Genomic DNA, 18,718 nt, shown 5'->3' with positions numbered 1-18,718 from the left:
GTTCCTTAGTGGGAATAAAAATGGTCACCAAATCTCTCTGAGCAATGGTTTCTTATCTGCTGCTGTTCAGTGGCCAATCTCAATGAGTTGGATCTCAGTCCTGCTCCTGACATCACACCTGGCACTAATTGCCCCCTTTGCAGCTAGTTTCAGCAGACAGGCCGAGGACTGCGTTCTCACCAGACCCTGCTCCTGCTTCCCTTGAAGTCACTGCCATTGACTTCCATGGCACCTGGGTGCCTGCAGTTCTGGCTGCATCCCATGCAGGATGGCTGCCTTGCAGGCTGTCAGGCTAGCGCTGAATATTCACTGAACACAATTAACTGACACTGCAGACTCCTTCATGCTCGTCGAGAACAAACCCAACTCCTTCCCCCAACTTACTTGGCAAAGTTGGCGAGGTTCTGTGTGACCTTGGCAATGAGGGTCAAAGTGCGTGCAGTGCGGTCATCAGGGTATTCCTGGAGCAGGTTAAAGAGGGAGGGGGACATGATGGCTGGACAGAGGAACCGGAGGAATAAGGAGGCACTGATGAGCCGCTCGCTGATGTCTGGCCGGCCACGGTTACTGCACTCTTGTCTCCACGAAGCAAAAACCTCTTTGAGTTCCCTTGGGAAGACACTGCAACGAGAATTCAGGGTTTGTAAATTCAGGGCTAGGAACCTGAGCCTATTTCATAGTTCTGGCTGGCAAGTACGACAACCAAGCGTAACAACCCCCTTCCCCAGAAGTCATCCCTGGGGCATGAACTCTGCTTCTCCAGCACCAAAAGTAGAGGCCTCCATCCCCTGAGCTGAAAGAGTAACTCCATTAACCAGTAGCAATAATAGGCTCTTATCCTCTTTTGTGGAGCTACCACTAGAAGGGGATAGGAAGCCACACTGAACCAGTGGGCTACATAGGAAGAGTTTTGATTGCCTCTGAAACTTGCAAGAGAGGCAACTTAATCCACCAGGCAGAGATAGCCCCACTGTCTGTTTCCACTGAAGATGCTGGGAGCCGAATGTGCAGAAAAGCAGGCTCACAACAGCCTTCAGGTTTGGTGCTTAATGGGCTCCTATCAGCTGGATCGAGGCCCCCACCCAGGCTTCATTAAGATGGGATTTACAAAAGCCTAATAGGAAAAAAAATCATCCTGGCTTTTTAAGTTTCAGCAAAGAGAACAGTTTGTCCTGGGATTGAAACATTCTCAGCTGTGCTGTGAACCCAAACAACAGCCTTGTGCTAGTGCCTGAGAACCGGGAACGGAACCGGGCATGTAACCAGCCAGGCTCGTGTCGCTGCCCAAAGGGAGAGAGGTGGGAAATGTAAACTGCACGGAGAGTGACAACAAAGCCCTGTCCAGACATTAACTGATTCTTTCCCACTCCCTCCCAGCAAGGTTGGGAAATGTTAACAACCCTATTCTGCAGGTGGGAAACTGAGGCACAGAGGTGACGTGACTTTACCAAGGGGACACAGGGAGTCAGTAACGGGGCCACCATTAGAACTTGGGGCTTTTTGTCTCTTGGGCGCACACCCAGTCTAATAGATCGCACAAAGTTAAAATGCTCTTATACCCAGGGCCCTTCTTTTATACGGGGGCAGGGAATAGGAAGTTAGTGTTGTACAGGCATGTGTGTCAAATTCTGCTCTCGGAGACTGGTGTAAAGCCAGAGTAACTGCTGTTATTCCTGGTTTACACCAGTGTAACTCAGACCAGAATCCAGCCCATTTACCCTGAATCCCAGACAAATTCACTTGGGTTTAACCCGTGGGTTCTGGCTCCTGAGGGTGCGTCTCACCAGAGAGCCTCTTGCCTGTTTCCCCTCCCCATTCCCAGCCTCCCACTATCCTGTTCCCAGCACGTTTTATTGACTCGGCTGGATCCAGCCGCTCCCAGAAGGGAGGCTGGACGATGGGTCTGAGCAGCCTGGCCAGCTGCCAGCAGCTCAGTGGCACAGAACGCCCTGGCCACCCCCCCGGAAGCTGCCCTGCCTGGGGAGCAGGCTCTTTGTCTAAAAGCAAACAGATCCAGAGACCCTGATGGACTAAGCACGCCCAGACTGGGGTCACCGCAGCCCGGTCCATGTTAGTGAGCAGCCAGCTCAGTGGAGAGCGTCCCAGCTCCTCTGCCGAGAACGGGGGACGAGCTATGCGACAGTGAGAGGCAACCCGCGCAGACTTGTCTCCTGCCATCCCCCTCTTGTGCTGGGCCTGACCGCCTGCGGCGTGAAGGTGGAGACTCGCCCGGCCTGGCCAGAACATACCGTGCCCGTTACAGGGAGCCTGGGTGGCTCTTCTCCACCAGCAGTGGTTTGCTGAAGTGGAAGCACAGCCAGGGAAAACTACCCTCCTGGGTCTGCTCCTCCCTGCACAGCGTGGCAGACCACCAGGATGCTAATGGAAGAGCATCCCTCCTGATGCCAGTGCTCTGTGCCATGCGCCCCGCACGCCCCAGGCTGAGGTCAGTGGGCCCATCTGGTCCAATGGCACGTTCTCCTCCCCAGTGACACAGCTCAGGACCTACTGGGGCATGTGTTCCATCACAGTCAGGCACGCCCTGCGGCTGAATGGCTTGTTATGGCTTCTTTCCTTCCCTGGCTACTAATTGGCCTGGCTTTTAGCATCTCCACTGCTCTGTTCTGCTACACAGAGCGTGCGCTCATCAATACATTAGTGCCTGGAAATCCCGATATGTCCTTCCTCAGCCCTCCCGGCGGGTTTCCGGGCAGGTCAGAGCGCGCTGCCTCTCGGTGAGGGGGATACTCCGAGTCGACGTGCTGCCCCGGTCGGTAGTTCCTGTTGGACGGGTAGCTTTGGCTTCCCCTTCCGATCCTGGCGGAGTGCTCTGGCCACGTGGCAGGGACCCTGCCTGTTCAGCACGTTTTTGGGTGTGTCGTTTTCCTCTGCGCTCAGGGTCCTGCCTGTCTCTCCCGTGTTTGTCTCCCCACCCTGTACATCCCCCCAGTCACTACTGAGGTCACCTGTAGCCCCTGCCCCTTCCTTCTAGACCTGTCACCATTGACAGTTCAGCAGTTACCCATGGAGAAACAGGAGAGTCCCGTCATCACCCTTCGCTCTGAAGCAGGAACTCACTGCATGGGAACAGGTGGCACATGCTGATCTCTTTAAATGTCACCGGACGTGTCTCTCTCCTCGCTCTGTCCGTTTCATCTCTACGTCTCTTCCCTCCCCAGCTGTCTGTCCCCGGCTCATTTCTCTTTCCCCTTTCTTAACGCTGCTCTGTTTTTCCGACTCTGAAATGCTAAAGGTCCCCTGAACGAGAACAATAGTTAATTTATAGCCATGTGGACTTGACGGAGGGGGACATTTAAAAAAAATGAATGGTCTCCGCAGAAAGCTGCGCACGACAGAGATCTGCTCCCAGTACCCCCCATAAAAGCCCAGGGCCATTACAGATTCTCTACCCCAAGCCTTCCAAGTCACACCGGCTAAATCCTCCTCCTCTGGCTCAGGCTCAATCCATATAAATGGGCAAAACCCCTTTACTTCATGGTACTTGCCCAGTAAAACTGGGATCCTTTAAGCAATTTAAGGGTTGAACAATCTGGACAGGTTGAAGAGTTACTGAAAAATACCCCTTTAAAATGTATGTGACAGCAGCACATGCAGTAACGCGAAGTGCTCTTTGCTAATGCAGGATGGGAGTCAGAGAGACCATAAACATTTAATTGTATAATGAGGGATGGAATTTGGTTAGCAGGGCTTTATGCGATGGAGGGGTCCATAATTCATTACCCAACTGTCCTGTAACGAGCTTCCGCATGCTGAAATTCTGCTTTTGGTGAAACTTTCCAGATGTCCAAATCATGCCATAATTGTAACAATTTTCAGTGATTGTGAACCTCTTTCCTCTCTCCAGCAGCTCCGCCTGCAGACTCTGCCACTCTGTTTTTCAAGCAAGATCTTAACTCTCGGCCAATCCAAAACACTCATCGTCAGCCCAGTTATTCCTCCAGAATCAGTGAACAACAAGGCCCTGAGAACAACATCCTGGCTGCTTCAGACTCTTCCTAAAGGGAGGGCCGGAGGAACACATCTCCCCATTGCATCTTTGACTTCCCCCGCGTCTCTTTTCTAGCCTATTTTTACCTTGACCTTTTAATGGCACCTCTGTTATTTTTAGCCAGAAATGAATTCAAACAACAATAATTTGCATCTCTGTCTTTTTCCATCTATAATTTGCCAATGACTGAAGACATCAAGTGTCACTCATGAGAAGCAGATAAGTGCAATTCCTGAGGCCAAGAGAGCAATTAACTGGCCCACAGTAAGTTCTAGGCTACCAGGAAAAGAATCTGCCCTTTTTGCTTCTTTGTGGTGGATACAGAAGGTCTGAAGTGAGGATTTATTTGACTGACTGTTCTCTCCCTGAGAAATATCAACTCTATTCCTTCCCAGGTTTGCCGAAGGACCTATTGGACGTCTTGGGAGATTATCCAGTGAGAGTTTTCATGGAAGGGCTGGGGGATGAATCTTTAGTGGAGACTTCCTTTCTCCAAAACGATCATGAACATTAATGTTAAACCTGCATTAAGAAAAACTAAAGCCAGAGACTTAAGCAGTCTGATAAAAAGCCCATCCATTTGCTCAGCTTTCATTTGTCAGAGTCTGGTGATGTCATCCGGACCCGAATCTCTAATGTAAAAAAAAAAAAAAAAAAAGCAGGATGACAAAAAAGGAAGGAGGGAACTCTTTCAGGCCCTTCTTTACCCACCAAAGAAGCTTAAAAGGGCACAAGCCTAACTTTTTCCCTTTGCAGGGCATCTTTAAAGGGAGCACTGGGGACAGGCCCCAAGGAGTTGTGGCTCCTAGTGCCCTGAATACTAGAAAACACTCTGTATCGATACGCACCACCACAAACTGAATCCACAAAGAGCAGCTAAGCCAGCTGTGATACACATATGCCATTAGCGTTTGTCTACCCAAGCCAGCTCTAGCCAGACCTCCAACAGCCCCAGCCTCCATCACTTCACAGCTGAGAAACTAGGATTCCAGACGAGAGCCCTGTGCAAGTGAAGTGAGGAATTCCCCATTATCGCTGACACAGGCTGCTTCTCATGTAGAGAGACAGGCTCCTCCACAGGCATGCACAGCACGGAGCCAAAGGGTGCTTGAGAGAGAGAGAGAAATGGGGAAATTAACAGCGTCAGCTCTGCCCCGCCCGCTGGGGAACTCGGCATCCTGCAGCCCAAGTGCCTTCGATGTTCAGTGCTGCTTCCTTAAAGGCGTGGTTAGAAACTTAGGCACCACCTGCTACACAGAAATTCCAAACCTCACCTGACGTTAGAGAAGTGCAAGATCAGAGGTGGCAGAGATGGAAAAGACTGAGGAGATCTCCAACCCCTGCAAGAGCAGGAGAGATCCCAAGGGAGGACATAGCAAAGAGTAACGTGATGCTGCACTTGGTTGTAGCCAAAAGGCCAAGACTCTTCAATTGCATCGCAATGCGTGCGTGAGTGAACAGCGTGCGTGCATGCAGTGTGCATGAGTCTGCGGGAGTGTGCAGAGTCTGACCTGATTCCCTATGGCGCTCATGGCACTGATTTCTACACTTTGCTCAAGTCTGTCACACTGCAATGCTTGCAGTCCCTGTCTGAATGGGTTCTTAGGGGGGTTCAAGTGGGAATCAGTGCACACACTGGGCCAAATTCAGGTCTGATTAACAGCAGTGGAGTTCTACCTGCTAACCTCAGGTCTCGCTGGGGAAGGCGTATCTTGGTCTCTTGCTCCATTGCCCTTGCCCAGCTTTGTGTGCATGCGTGTACACACACCACCCTTGGCATCAGTCCTGATTGCCACTAAGAATGCTAAAGAAGAATCACTAAGTCAAGCAATCCCACTCACCTACCCACCGAAAAGAAATGTAAAAGCAAAGCCACGCTGCAGCCACACTTCGGCTAACACCACACTTGCCTTGTTCTCTCACTAATGACACTGTGGAGGAGGGCAGAGTCTCGAACCCTTGCAGACAATGGGCACACAGAGCTGGGCACAAACCGATTGTCACTGTGATGACTTTTTGTAGAAAAAAAAGTGATGTTTTCCAAAATAAAGTCAGTTTTTGCAAAACACTTTTCACTGTGAAAATGGCACATTTCTGCAGCCATGACCACCCTCATTCTCCTCCCAGGCAAGACCCCAAGGGTGCCCAATAAGAAGCTGTGAGTGTTTGTAGAGCGTGCATGCACATTGACATTGCCTCCTGCTTCCCTACACAGCACCCTAAGGGTCCTGCTTCTGCTCATTTCGATTCCCCACCCCCTGATGGGTTGGTGTCCCGGGGCAGCCCCCCAGCTGAAAGTGAGAACTCCCAGCAGCTACTGAGGGCATCTGCACCCTATAAGGCTCTGTGAATAGCTGTCTTTCGCCACTAGAAGACAGGACAATGCAAAACAGCCTGAGTGCTGGGATGGTACATCCCACACCTACAGCAGTATCATGTCTGCAACAGCAGAAAAGCAGGTGGAGGGAAATGAGGGTTGTAGGGATACTGACCAGTAAGAATTGATGATTTTACAGAAGGCCAGCTCACAGCACATTTTCAGGTTGCTCTGATGTTCAGGAAGGTCCGAGGATGAGCACTTACTGGGGTCCACCTCGCAATTTTCATCTGATTCGTACAGAGCTTTGATGAACTCCCCTACAAAACAGACAGACAGAGATGGTCTTTGGTGGCAAGGTAGATATGCATTCCACAAGCCCCAGTGTATAAGGGGTTAACCCAGACCCTTGCCTGTCACATGGGACTATAAGGCAAGAGAAGATACCTAGGGGGAAGGGTGAGGCCTTTCTCCTCCCAGCTGGCTAAGAGCCTGCAAGGGGTCTGGGGATTTGGACCCACTGTTCTGGGTGGCTTATTTTTGTCTGGAATCCTTTGTTTATGGATCAATGCAGGAAAACCTGGAGGAAAGGGACTGAAACCCTGGCTGGTGAGTGTTATTCTCTTCCCCCGGCTGGCAGTTCTAGTGATGTGTCCAGAGGCAGTTACACTGAAATTCTGCCATAATGCTGCTTTGCCAAAACACAACTTTCCTAGGGTGCTACTGGCCTGGATTTGCCCCAGGATGGTGCCAGTTTGGACAGATCACTCCAGTAGCAGACAGAGTCCGCACATGCTATGGCGATTTGTGAGGTCAGGACTTGCATCGTGTCATTATGATCTCAGCTGACAGTGTCCCGATGCTGGAGATTGTGCCGGTGACATGTCACGACACGGTCACGGGCCACAGGAGAAATGGGCAGTCAAAGGGGGAGATCCCAGAAGGAATTTACTGGTTGGTTGATTTGGAGCTAAACCACCAGGCAGTGTCACCTCAAGGTCATTCTCCTCGATCCCCTTCACTCCCATTTGCCAGTTGATCATTCATTACACTCCCTGTGTTACACGTTATGGGCCTGACTCACCCCTCCCTCACACTTGCACCACCATTTCTACCTGTGCACAATGGGCAGAACTATCGCCATTCGGACTGGGGAGTGTTTTACCCCACCCCCACCAACTTCTACACAGGAGAAGCTGACCGACCAAGGCAGTGGGAGAGTCAGACGCAGGACAGGCTCCAAGGGAAGTGGTGGAGACACAGTGGAGGGACATTAATGGGGATACAGGCAGGATTTAGCTGCCTCTCTGCATCTCCGGGAGGTGCAGGACCAGGCTGCCAACCTGGACAGAACAAAGCTCCCTGGGAAGGTGTCCGGTTGGGCTGGATATCACAGGAGAACAAGCTTCCCCAGCAGGCTGGGCTGCTTCAGGTTCTGCTCCCAGGCAGTGCAGATGGGTTTGCAAAAAGAATCTGTTTGAGTTCTGGGAAGAGGTTCAGTTTCCCTTTTCATCCTGATCCGTTTGCCCATCAACAATTACTGACCACGGGCCCTTCCTTGGCCAGTTCCCTTCTGTGTTTTCCCCCTTCTATTGCCCGAAACAGGTTTTAGTGATTTACCAGACAGCCTGTCCAATGTATTTTCCACTCAGCTGGCCAGCTTTTGGAACCTCTCTGTTTGCTCCAGGTGATGCCTGCTGTGTTTATCCTGCCCCATTCCTTCCTATACTTAAAGCAGGCAATATGCACTATTGTGTTACCCTGCCACACAAAGATGAATTGTTTCCTTCATAAAATATCTACCGACAATTCGCGCCCCAAACAGTGAACAACTGCTGCAGCCTTCCCCTGCACCAGCCTGGAGCAGTGGGAATATTTGCGATCTAGCCCTGGAAATTCTAGCCCTTCATTAATCTTTTGACTTCTTAGCATTTTCAAAGGCAATCTGCTTACAGACTTACCTTCAGCCAGAAATCATTAGAAAGTAGAAACAAATAATATCCCTTTTTAAAAACTCTCCTGAGGTCTGCTGGTTTGACTGAATTTGCCTGATAACCCCAGGTCTCCATCCCTACTATTTTTAATCTGGTACTTCCACTTTTAGGCATTAACAATCACCTCCCTTCTAATGTTACATAACCCTCTTGCCAGGATCTTGCTATGAATTTAATATGAATGAGAAGGAAATTAATAGCTAGATAAACAGCAATAATGTATGAATGTGCATCAGATCAGACAATGGATCCAGCAAGCCCTCTATTGTGTCTCTGGCTGAGTCTAGTAGATTATGCTTCAGAGGAAAGCAATTCAGTCCCCACCCTTCCCCCAACAGCACCTGACCATTGTGCAGTGCTGCCCACGTGGGACTTCTCCCTGACCTTCCAAAGTTGATCAGCTTTTGCCCTGAAGCAGAAGCCATAATTATCTTGATTTGTGGCAGTACAGCTGTTGTTTGGGTCATAAAGTTATCCAGCCCTTTTTAAAACCAGCATGAAGGGTTTCTGACAATGTGGAATGCAACAGTCATCACTCAAATTTGTGAGCTCTCATCAGATCCATTAGTGATTAGGGAAAATCACACTGTGATCACTGATTTGCTCTTCAGGCAGAAGGAACCAATAAGGCCTGTGTGACACTGCGAATGCATGTATGGGGAGCCGGGATGCTATGGCAGAAGACCTGGTGCATAACATAATTTAAAGTATTAATTTGCTTTTTCCTCTGAAAGTAGATTAAAGAGCTAAAATTAGATAACTCAGCAGTGACCTCAAGGAGGCCCCACAGAGCTGTAAAGTATGGCCCTCTGCAGTTACTTCGGGGCAGCCCACACAGACTACATGCTCCAGCATGTGATGCTCCATCTGGATCCAAGTGGCCTGACTGCATTTTGCATGCTGGGATTTGTAGTCCCACAGGCTGCACCCCCACACTAATCTGCAATTTGCTCCATTTTATGCAATATACACACGGACCATAAGCTCCTGACGAAGTGCCAGAGCAGCCCTCTGCTGGGTAAAGTTACGACGCCCCTGACAGAACTGAAGGCAGGTAGTGCTGAGTTAATGTTCCTTCCATAATGGAGAACACAAGGGACTGCAGAGATTAAGGCATTTCGTGGGGAGATCCAACCACCCCACCGCTGCTCCTGCCTGCACATACCTAAGGCATCCTGTAAGTACTTCTGCCCCACCAGCTTCAGGTACTCCTCGATGGCTTTCGTGGCCAGCGTGTTCTCTCGGAAAATGAGGTGCTCATTTTCACCACAGCGGTCAACTTCAGACATCATCAGGTCGGTCAAGAAATCCTGAAAAGGAAAGTCCATTGTGGGTTATCACTTACGACACGTGCGTCATTTAGCAGAGAACACACCGATCCCCCTTCTCCACGGGGCTATCACATTCACAGGGGGGCCAGTGCATTGTAGGTGTTGCGGTCCATGAAATCCCCTTTGCGGTCCATGAAATCCCCTAGCTTCTCCTGCATGTATCAGTCACTTCTTTACCAACCCTGCCCCTTTTCTGGCTCCCCTGCAACTCCTAACGATGGAGACAAGTGTACAATACATCTCTGAAGAGTTACTACGTAGCCATCTGGAGAATAAGCCATTCTAGCCCTTATGCAGCTTCAAACACTACCACCACCACCACCTTCACTGAGGGCCTGCTTTTTAAAGGGCTCTCAACCCGGCCGCCTGTTCTTTTGGGCACAATTTTGTCCACCCTGTTAACTGCAGCTACATTTAGACATCTAACTACAGTGCCAGCAAAACAGCCATTTGCTGTGCCCCCAGATAGCTGAAAATCAAGCCCATAATATGCACGAGGATACTTCAATGTCATATTTACTCTAGTGTTCAGGCAAGTAAACAGTACTGCCACATTCCTGCTGACGGACTCATTTCCAGTTTGATGTACATGGAATCCAACTGCTCGTTAATCTTTGTGCTGCACAGCCATGTGCCTGGTGAGTGGGGGCAAAACACGCTGCCAGCCATGCCCTCTGCATTAGTGAAGGCTGACCTTGACTTGCCAAGTCTAATAGCACTTCCACACTCCAGAGAGCACCACTGTGTTTGCTGGAATGAAGGGGTTAACAGGGGAAGGCGGGAGGCTCACCTGATTCCCCATGTGCCCAGCTGAAAAGCCACTGGTATTCAGTTGGCAGGAGCTGTGAATGCAGGTTAAATATTGCACAGTTTTAAATGCTAAGAACACCTGCGCACGCTGTTATCTGCATTGCTAATAACATGTTTCCTCTGGAATTCTGTTTAAGCCCCCAGGACTGCTCTTGGTACTGAAAGGTGTCCTGCCCCTTCCCAGCACTTTGACATTCATTTGGAGGGCAGAAGGGAAATCAGTTGCCAGATACTGTGTGAATTACCCACATTAAACCTTTGACTGTTGCCTCGTGCAGGAGAGAAAGAGAGACAGAAATGCTGACAAGTAAATTTACTTATACAGCTGAAGACATTTTTTTAAACCGCCTTCCACTAAAACAAAATCTCGTGCTTGGCGGTAACTTCACAGAGATAATGAAATTCTCCTTTCTTCGGCTTCCATAAGTATCCGTAAAACACACAACCCGTTGGCTGGGGCATGAATTGTAGAATGCAGTGCCCATCTCCAAGCCTCGTTATGGCATTCCCCAAAAAAATACTGCGCAGTCAGTGGGCCAGCAAGGTACATGCATAGCTTGGAAGAACCTCATGGTTTCTCATGTCCATGAATCTGCCCCACCCGGCTATCATAGGCACAGCAGAACGATGTCAAGAAAGGCAAATGAGCCCCGGGCCGCAATGTTTTCTCCCCTTCGACAAAGTAACGACTCATTCACCTTCCCCTTTTACAGAAACCAAACACTGCAGACAGATATGCTGGGGTATCACATGATTAAAGTAATAAGCAGCACATTCCAGGAAGACCTCCAGTCTTGAGTCTCAAGATTTCCAAAGAGATGGGATCTGAATAGATTTTCTTCACTTTGGGGACCCACGAAATCCAATCAAGCCCTAACACCAGCCATCTGACTCCAAGACCAAGGCAGCATTGGTATTGGGAGAGGGGTGGTCCCTGGGAATCAGTTTTCCATTAGTGAGAAGGAGGTGTTTCTGATTATCTGAGTGTGCAGAGTGTAACACTTGATACTCCAAGTCTCAGGCCAGATAATCTGACTGGGGTCTCAGAATCCGTCTCTGGAGAGTTTGGAGGTTTGGTCTGATCCCATCCCCGCATATTTTCCAGTAAGACATCACTGACATCCAGACAGGGGAGGAAGGACCTACCCTTCAAGATAATTAAGTAATATAGTGATGCCAGATTGACAGCCTTGGAGCCTGTCATCCTCCATCCACCCAAAGGACACTCACAGGCATAACAGAACAAGCTTCCCCCGTCCGCTTTCCTGCCAAATGTGCCTCACCCAAGGCCTGCGGGGGAGACAGTCATTCAGGTTCCACTCCCTGGCCGTGGCTCCCCAGGTTGCCTTCAAGGGGGGCAGTTAGTTCTAGTCCTGGAAGAGTTTATTTTGGATGTAGACACCTGTCCACAAGGAGCTGAATTAAGACACATCAACTCATCTCACGTAGGCCAAATGGGGATAAATTTCAGTCACTTTCCAATCTGTGTTGAATTTGAACTGGTGACTGTGACAAAGTTCCTGCTCTACCTTGGTGGGTCTTGCGCTTATTGGCGGATTTGCTCGCCTTGAAGCTTCACGGCAGCCCTCAGCTTTGCCGTTTTTCTGAACCTACAGTCCAGGTCAACTCCTCCTGTGTCTGACCAGGAGTTGGGAGGATTTGGGGGGAACCCGGGCCCACCCTCTACTCCGGGTTCCAGCCCAGGGCCCTGTGGAATGCAGCTGTCTAGAGCGCCTCCTGGAACAGCTGTGCAACAGCTACAACTCCCTGGGCTACTTCCCCAGGGCCTCCTCCCAACCCCTTCTTTATCCTCATCATAGGACCTTCTTCCTGGTGTCTGATAATGCTTGTACACCTCAGTCCTCCAACAGTCCACGTTCTCACTCTCAGCTCCTAGTGCCTCTTGCTCCCAGCTCCTCACACGCACACCACAAACTGAAGTGAGCTCCTTTTTAAAACCCAGGTGCCCTGATTAGCCTGCCTTAGTTGATTCTAGCAGCTTCTTGATTGGCTGCAGGTGTTCTAATCAGCCTGTCTTAATTGTCTCCAGAAGGTTCCTGATTGTTCTGGAACCTTTCCTGTTACCTTACCCAGGGAAAAGGGACCTACTGAGCCTGGGGCTAATATATCTGCTTTCTATTACTCTCCTATAGACCTGGATCCCAATAGGATTACTCTCCTAGAGCCATCTGGCCCGACCCTGTCACATGACCTACAAGTGAAGGGACTATTAAAGTGATACACTGCCCATTCCAGCCCCAAACGACTTCATTCTTTACCAACACTGTATTGTCATGTCTCTTTCATGAAAAAAAAAATCCAGACTGCTCACAGTACATTCTGCACTAAAAACAAACAAACAACAAAAAAAACCGGAAGAAAGATTGATAGGGACTGTGAAGCACTGCGAGGTCCGATTCCTCAGCAAAGACTGACAGCCGTAGTGCAGCTCACTGACATGACTGATGGCCACTGCTTTGCTCTCCCTTTGTTAGGAAGATACGACATATTTACAGTTACTCCATCCTTCCAAACACCTTGTCCAAAGGCAAGGCTCATGTGCCAACCGTGATCAATAGGAGCAGCAATTCTGATCAGCACGTAAGGCCAATACTACTGCTAGTCCTGACTGCATCTCATGGATTAGTCTAACTGGTCTTTAGTGATGCCTGTGAACAGAAGTAAATGCCAGTCTTCCATTGTATGTGAGATGCAGAGTCAGTGCCCCATAAGAGAAAAACACTGAATCCAGGGGTCCGCATAGCTGCAGCTGGGACAGTACCGGATCATCCGAATGCCTATGTGGCCTGCCTTGCATTAAAGCTATAATATGAGCAGCTACAATAATAATAATACTCCTTTGCATCTTCTAGGTGCTTGGCAGGTATCTCTTCAATTCCTGCAACTGCTGACTCCTTTTAAAAATGAACGAACATTTCATTGAAATAAAAACAAAAGCCCAGCAGGACATAAACACACAACAGGGTGCATGAAGAGAACATGTGGCACTGAATCATATCCCAGTCTCGGTGCAGCTGTCTAGGCTATGAGCCATGCAGGTATACAATCAATGTTCTGGTATGGCCATTCATCACGTAGATTCCCCGTCCCTCCCTGCTACCCATTCTGTCAGAAGGCTTTCAGATCCCATTCCGCTAAGTAATGCATTGACACAGGCACTTGATACGTTCCATTTACTTTTCCCTAACATTTCAGTAGAGGCATCAACATGATTCAAACATACAGTCTTTGGAGTATGAATCTGCAGCTGCGCTTGTTGAATTACAGGGCAGGCTGACACAGCTCTAGTGCCAGAATGGGAAAGATCTTAGCAGCATTGGCAGTTTAATTTATGAATGTGGGTGTAATCAACTGAGGCTCCTAACCACTTCCCTTTCTGGGAAAGTCTGATAGGATTTGATAGGGATGCAACCAAGTGGGCTCTACAGAAACTCTGGAGACTGACAGAAATCAACAGAGAATGAGAGCCTTCCTTTAGAATGTTGAAACCATCCTGGAGAATGTAACAAAGAACAATGTCCCTGCCAGATAATTCTATAGGTGGGTTTAAAACTCCTGTAGGACTTTCCTATAAAGGTTACAGAGAGGCATCACCAGGCACATGTAATGGGAAAGCAAAGTCATCAGGGCAAGTTGAAGGGCAGTCTGTAATGGGGAGGGCTTCATTGTAGACACAGGGGCATGCACGGCTGCTGCACAGCTGTGCCCAAGGACCCTGGCCAATTTCACAGCCAGCTGGATGGCAACAGCAGGCCACAGGTGACTTCCACAGGCCTTGTGTTCACAGGGCTGGGACCGACGCGCCAGCAGAGCCTTCCCTGCACAGGAGCCTCGATAATAAAAGACAAGCTTTTAAAAAAAAAGTCATTCGGATTATTTCTCTAGGCAGACAATCTCTCACCTTGTGGGCCCAGTAAGCTCCATAATTCTCTGGCCACCAAGCAGGCGTGAATTTCCCTCCCCTCGCTGTTTTCTCTGCCTTCTTCCCCTTTTATCAGAGGAGCTGGAAAGTAACTTTAAACCCCCTGCTCAGATCCCTTTACCTGCTGTCTGTGTAACTCTATCACCTTTATCTTCCTGGGTTTCTCCCTGTGTATGTTTCAATTCCAAGCAGCAGCACAGACTGACACAAGGTGCTGATTCTTAATTAGCAGCCGCTGACCTTGGCTTTGCCTGATTCTCTTTCCTGTCACTTTCCCAACATACTAATTATCTCAGGACCATGGAGTTTTAGAGCTTCTCTTAGCCAAGTGTTTGCATTTTGTGTTTTTTTTTTTTTTTTTTTTTTTGTCAATTGAGGACTTGGTTGGGAGCTGGAACAACTCCTGGCCGCAGGGCAGCGAGACCCAAACCCAGGCTGAGCTCGGAGTTTTGATACAAAAGCAAAACTTGGGCCAGGGTGCTGAGATATATGGACCGAAGGGCTGGCCAGAAATCAAGTGAATTTTGGTGGCTTCAGCCCAGTTATAGGGCTCCTCAGAATCTACAACTTAATGCAAAACTCTGGGTGTGAGTGACCCAACATAAAGCAAGCTGAGAAGAGATCCCCATGTGTAACGATGCTGGTTCTGGCAGGACCCAACTGAGAGTGTCATTTCAGGACAAATTGCTTCAAGCAGGGGAGTTACAGCCCAAGGTTGGGGTTTTTCCACCTCTAAGGCAAACCAAACCAGCCAGCCAGAGAGGACTTTGGTTTTACCCCACTGGCTAACCACAAGTCACACAAGCAATTCCCTTAGGCACTCCAGTTTCCCAGTATCACCACCAGTGCCACTCATTATGGGGACAAATGGTTGTGAAAACCAATACCCCAGTAAAGAAAAAAGGTTCTCTCGAACACAAAGGACCCAGACCCAGATCAATATACAAATCAGATCTTACCCACAAATCACGCTGTTGCCAACCCTTTAGAATCTAAAATCTAAAGGTTTATTCATAAAAGGAAAAAGATATAGATGAGAGCTAGAATTGGTTAAATGGAATCAATGACATACAGGAATGGCAAAGTTCTTGGTTCAGGCTTGTAGCAGTGATGGAATAAACTGCAGGTTCAAATCAAGTCTCTGGAGAACATCCACAGCTGGGATGGGTCATCAGTCCTTTGTTCAAAGCTTCAGTGCAGCAAAGTCCCCCCAGAGGGAAGAAGCAGGATTGAAGACAAGATGGAGGAGCTGCAGCAGCTTTTTATAGTCTCTTCCCATGTGGTCTTTCTTTCTTTGTTCCAAAGACAAGCTGCCCATCCCATGGCTGGGAAAAACCTCAGAGTTCTGTCCATAGGCAGGTCCCTGCATACCTTTCTGAGTCACAAGGCATGTCTGCCTTCTCTCAATGAGTCAATTGTACAGCTGATGGTCCTTAATGGGCCAACAAGCAGGCTAGGCAGAGCCGACACCAACTTCTCTGGGGTGTTACCCAGAAGCAGAGCATAAGTTTGAAATACAGACAGTATAGATCCAGTATTCATAACTTCAACTACAAAAATGATACACGCATATAGACAGCATAATCATAACCAGTAAACCATAACCTTGTCTTAGACACCTTATTTGACCCCCTTTATGCAAGATTTAGTGCCACTACAGGACCTTGGTTGCAACCATGTTCTATATGGTCCCAGTTCAAGTCAATAACGTGACACCCTGACATGCCTGCTCTGGTCATTATTACACCCTGCCCTCCAGCAGCTTGGCCCGGTACAGAGACAGGAGAAGTCAAAGTCCTTGAGTATGGCAACTACATTTTAAGTCAGGAGTTCAGGCAGTGACAGTGGGGAGCTGAATGGGGAATCCTGACATTGTTATTTAACAGCTAAGCCACACCCCTGCAGCCGTGGGACTAAAACACAGAACCTTATGTCCCCAGGCACAGTCTTCTAACCATTCATGTGCCTCTGCCTGGCCTAGTTTGGGCTAGAAAATGCCCTGAGAAAGGGCTGTTTGGAGAATCTCACAGCAGCTGGTTTCTAGCTGGCTAGCTCAACTCCGAGGACTGAGAAGGCCCCAAACGTTTGCATTACCATCACAGACAAACCTCCAGAACAGAACACCCCGAACTTTGGATCTGGATCCCAGCTAGGGCATGTCACTGGGTCCGTTATCCTGGTACCCTGCCATTGTACTCGCAGTGTTGTTGGCCAGAACTCAGCTCTTCCCCATACAAAGGGCAGATCAGTGCTGGGTTACATAACCAGAATGTCTTCTTTACACACAACGGAACGCCTGCAGAACTCCTCCCGGGGCCTCACTCACCCACCGAAAAGAGGCTGAATCAAATGCAATAACTAAAGCCAATAAAGCTCCGTGGTTCTGAGCCGCAGAGATCAGCAGGGGGTTGTTTTTAGTTTGAGCCCCTGGCTACGGAAGAAAATAGCATTTGTTATTTCATTCCGTCAGTGTCCAGAGGGGTAGTAGAAGGGCTCTAATGAGGTTCTCCAGACCTCCTTAAGTGTTTGTTTAATGGTATTTGCTTCAGATTGGACACAGACAAACCTGTACAAGCCCAGTCGCTTCACAAACCTTGATATGATAAAGAACAAAGATCCAGCGGAATAAATCCAGGGTCTGACAGCAGCGCTGCAAGGCTGGTTACCAGGAAAACCGTTTAGACAAACCAAGCCTGGCCTACCTATCCCCAAGTGCCGTGCGCCCTGTCCTAATAATGACTCCGACAGTCCTTCCAAAACAGATCTCTGAAGAAAACACACACAGGAGTTAAACAACAAGGAGTCCGGTGGCACCTTAAAGACTAACAGATTTATTTGGGCCTAAGCGTCATAAAGAAGTGGGTTTTTTACCCACGAAAGCTTATGCCCAGGGGGTAGTCGTTGTTTTTGTGGATACAGACTAACACGACTACCCCCGATACAGGAGTTAAACTGGCTTAGTGGCAATTAGAAACTCTGGGTTCCTTCTCCCTTTGACCGCATTAATGGGCTTCCACAAGTGCTTCGCTAAGGAGAGAACAGGCTGGCCCCACTTCCACTTCTCCAGGATTGTGACATGCTTTGGGATGTCAGGAAAAATCCCTTCTGGTGCTGCAGGCTTCAGTTCACGGGGAAGGATCTTGCTACCTACCTTCCAGACTGCCTCCCTGAGCCTTCTCCTGGCTACCTGCACACTCTCACAACCACCACTAGCCTGACTGAAGTCAGCAGCTGGCTCAGCTGTTGCTGCGGTGGCCCCGGACTGTGGAACGCACAAAGCCACCAACCATGCCTGCATTTCTGTACCCTTCTCATGGTCCTCATTCTGCCTCTTGAAAGGCTTATCCTAGGCAAGTGGACTTCACTGGAGTCACACAGGGTTTCCCTACTTATCCCCCCAAAAGCCTTGCCTGGTGAATTTCAAACATGGCCTCCCTGGCCCCATCTGCCTCAGTCCAGGCCTGTTTAAAAAAAAAAGGCCATAACTTCTTTTTGAAGGTTAGTAAATACATTCTCCGCCCCACCTCAAGCTCAGTGCATTCTGTTAACTGCTGGAAATGGCCCACCTTGATTATCACTACAAAAGGTTTTCTTCTCCCTCCCCGCCCCCCCCGCTCTCCTGCTGGTAATAGCTCATCTTAAGTGATCACTCTCCTTACAGTGTGTATGATAACACCCATTTTTTCATGGTCTGTGTGTATATAAATCTCCTCACTGTATTTTCCACTTTACGCATCCGATGAAGTGAGCTGTAGCTCATGAAAGCTTATGCTCAAATAAATTGGTTAGTCTCTAAGGTGCCACTTGTACGCCTTTTCTTTTTGCGAATACAGACTAACACGGCTGCTACTCTGAAACCTGCTGTGCAGAGTGTTTCAACAGATACAGCTGTCTGACATTCAGTCCCGTGGCTGTTTTACCCTTCCATAGGGCTCACCCAAAAGCTCAGTCAGGGCAGGGAGACCGGTGGGGGGAAGGGGACTGGGAAATTACATGTAAAGCACAGTGAGATCTTCTCGGGAGAGAGGCACCAGCAGCCCTAGGTTGTACAGTGCTGTTCCCCTGCAGGTAGCCATGTGGTTTTGTAGTGTGGTTCACCAGGATGGGATGCAAGGAGCCGCTTCCCAGGGAAAGAGCCTGAGAGAGTACATGAGCGCGCGGCCTGGCGAGACCTTGTGACAGTGGATTTGTGACAGCACGTGGGCCCTATGTTCTAACCTAGGCATGAGAGTCGGGTTCCACCTGCCACAGGCGGGAGGCTGCGAACCCCAAAATAAAACTCTGGTCATAAACAACAAGCAAGTCTACAGGCAA

The 18,718-nt window shown here is 49.1% G+C and overlaps 1 protein-coding gene across 7 annotated transcripts in view; it reads right to left on the bottom strand.

Moving 5' to 3' along the window:
- DAB2IP (DAB2 interacting protein) overlaps positions 1-18,718 on the bottom strand; it is a 323,093-nt gene that overhangs the window by 29,440 nt on the left and 274,935 nt on the right. For all 7 annotated transcript variants that reach the window (XR_012642104.1, XM_074973725.1, XM_074973722.1 and 4 more), the window contains 3 exons: positions 9,486-9,630; positions 6,502-6,646; positions 385-621 (listed from right to left, as the gene is read on the bottom strand). Coding sequence is in view for 6 of the 7 variants with exons in the window: in XM_074973725.1 (XP_074829826.1) it covers positions 385-621; positions 6,502-6,646; positions 9,486-9,630 (527 nt within the window). In the remaining variant the exon portion in view is untranslated. The remainder of the gene's footprint in view (positions 1-384; positions 622-6,501; positions 6,647-9,485; positions 9,631-18,718) is intronic.

Source organism: Natator depressus, chromosome 16, assembly GCF_965152275.1.
Source record: "Natator depressus isolate rNatDep1 chromosome 16, rNatDep2.hap1, whole genome shotgun sequence".
Taxonomy (NCBI): domain Eukaryota; kingdom Metazoa; phylum Chordata; order Testudines; family Cheloniidae; genus Natator; species Natator depressus.
This window is presented reverse-complemented; position numbering and strand designations above follow the sequence as displayed.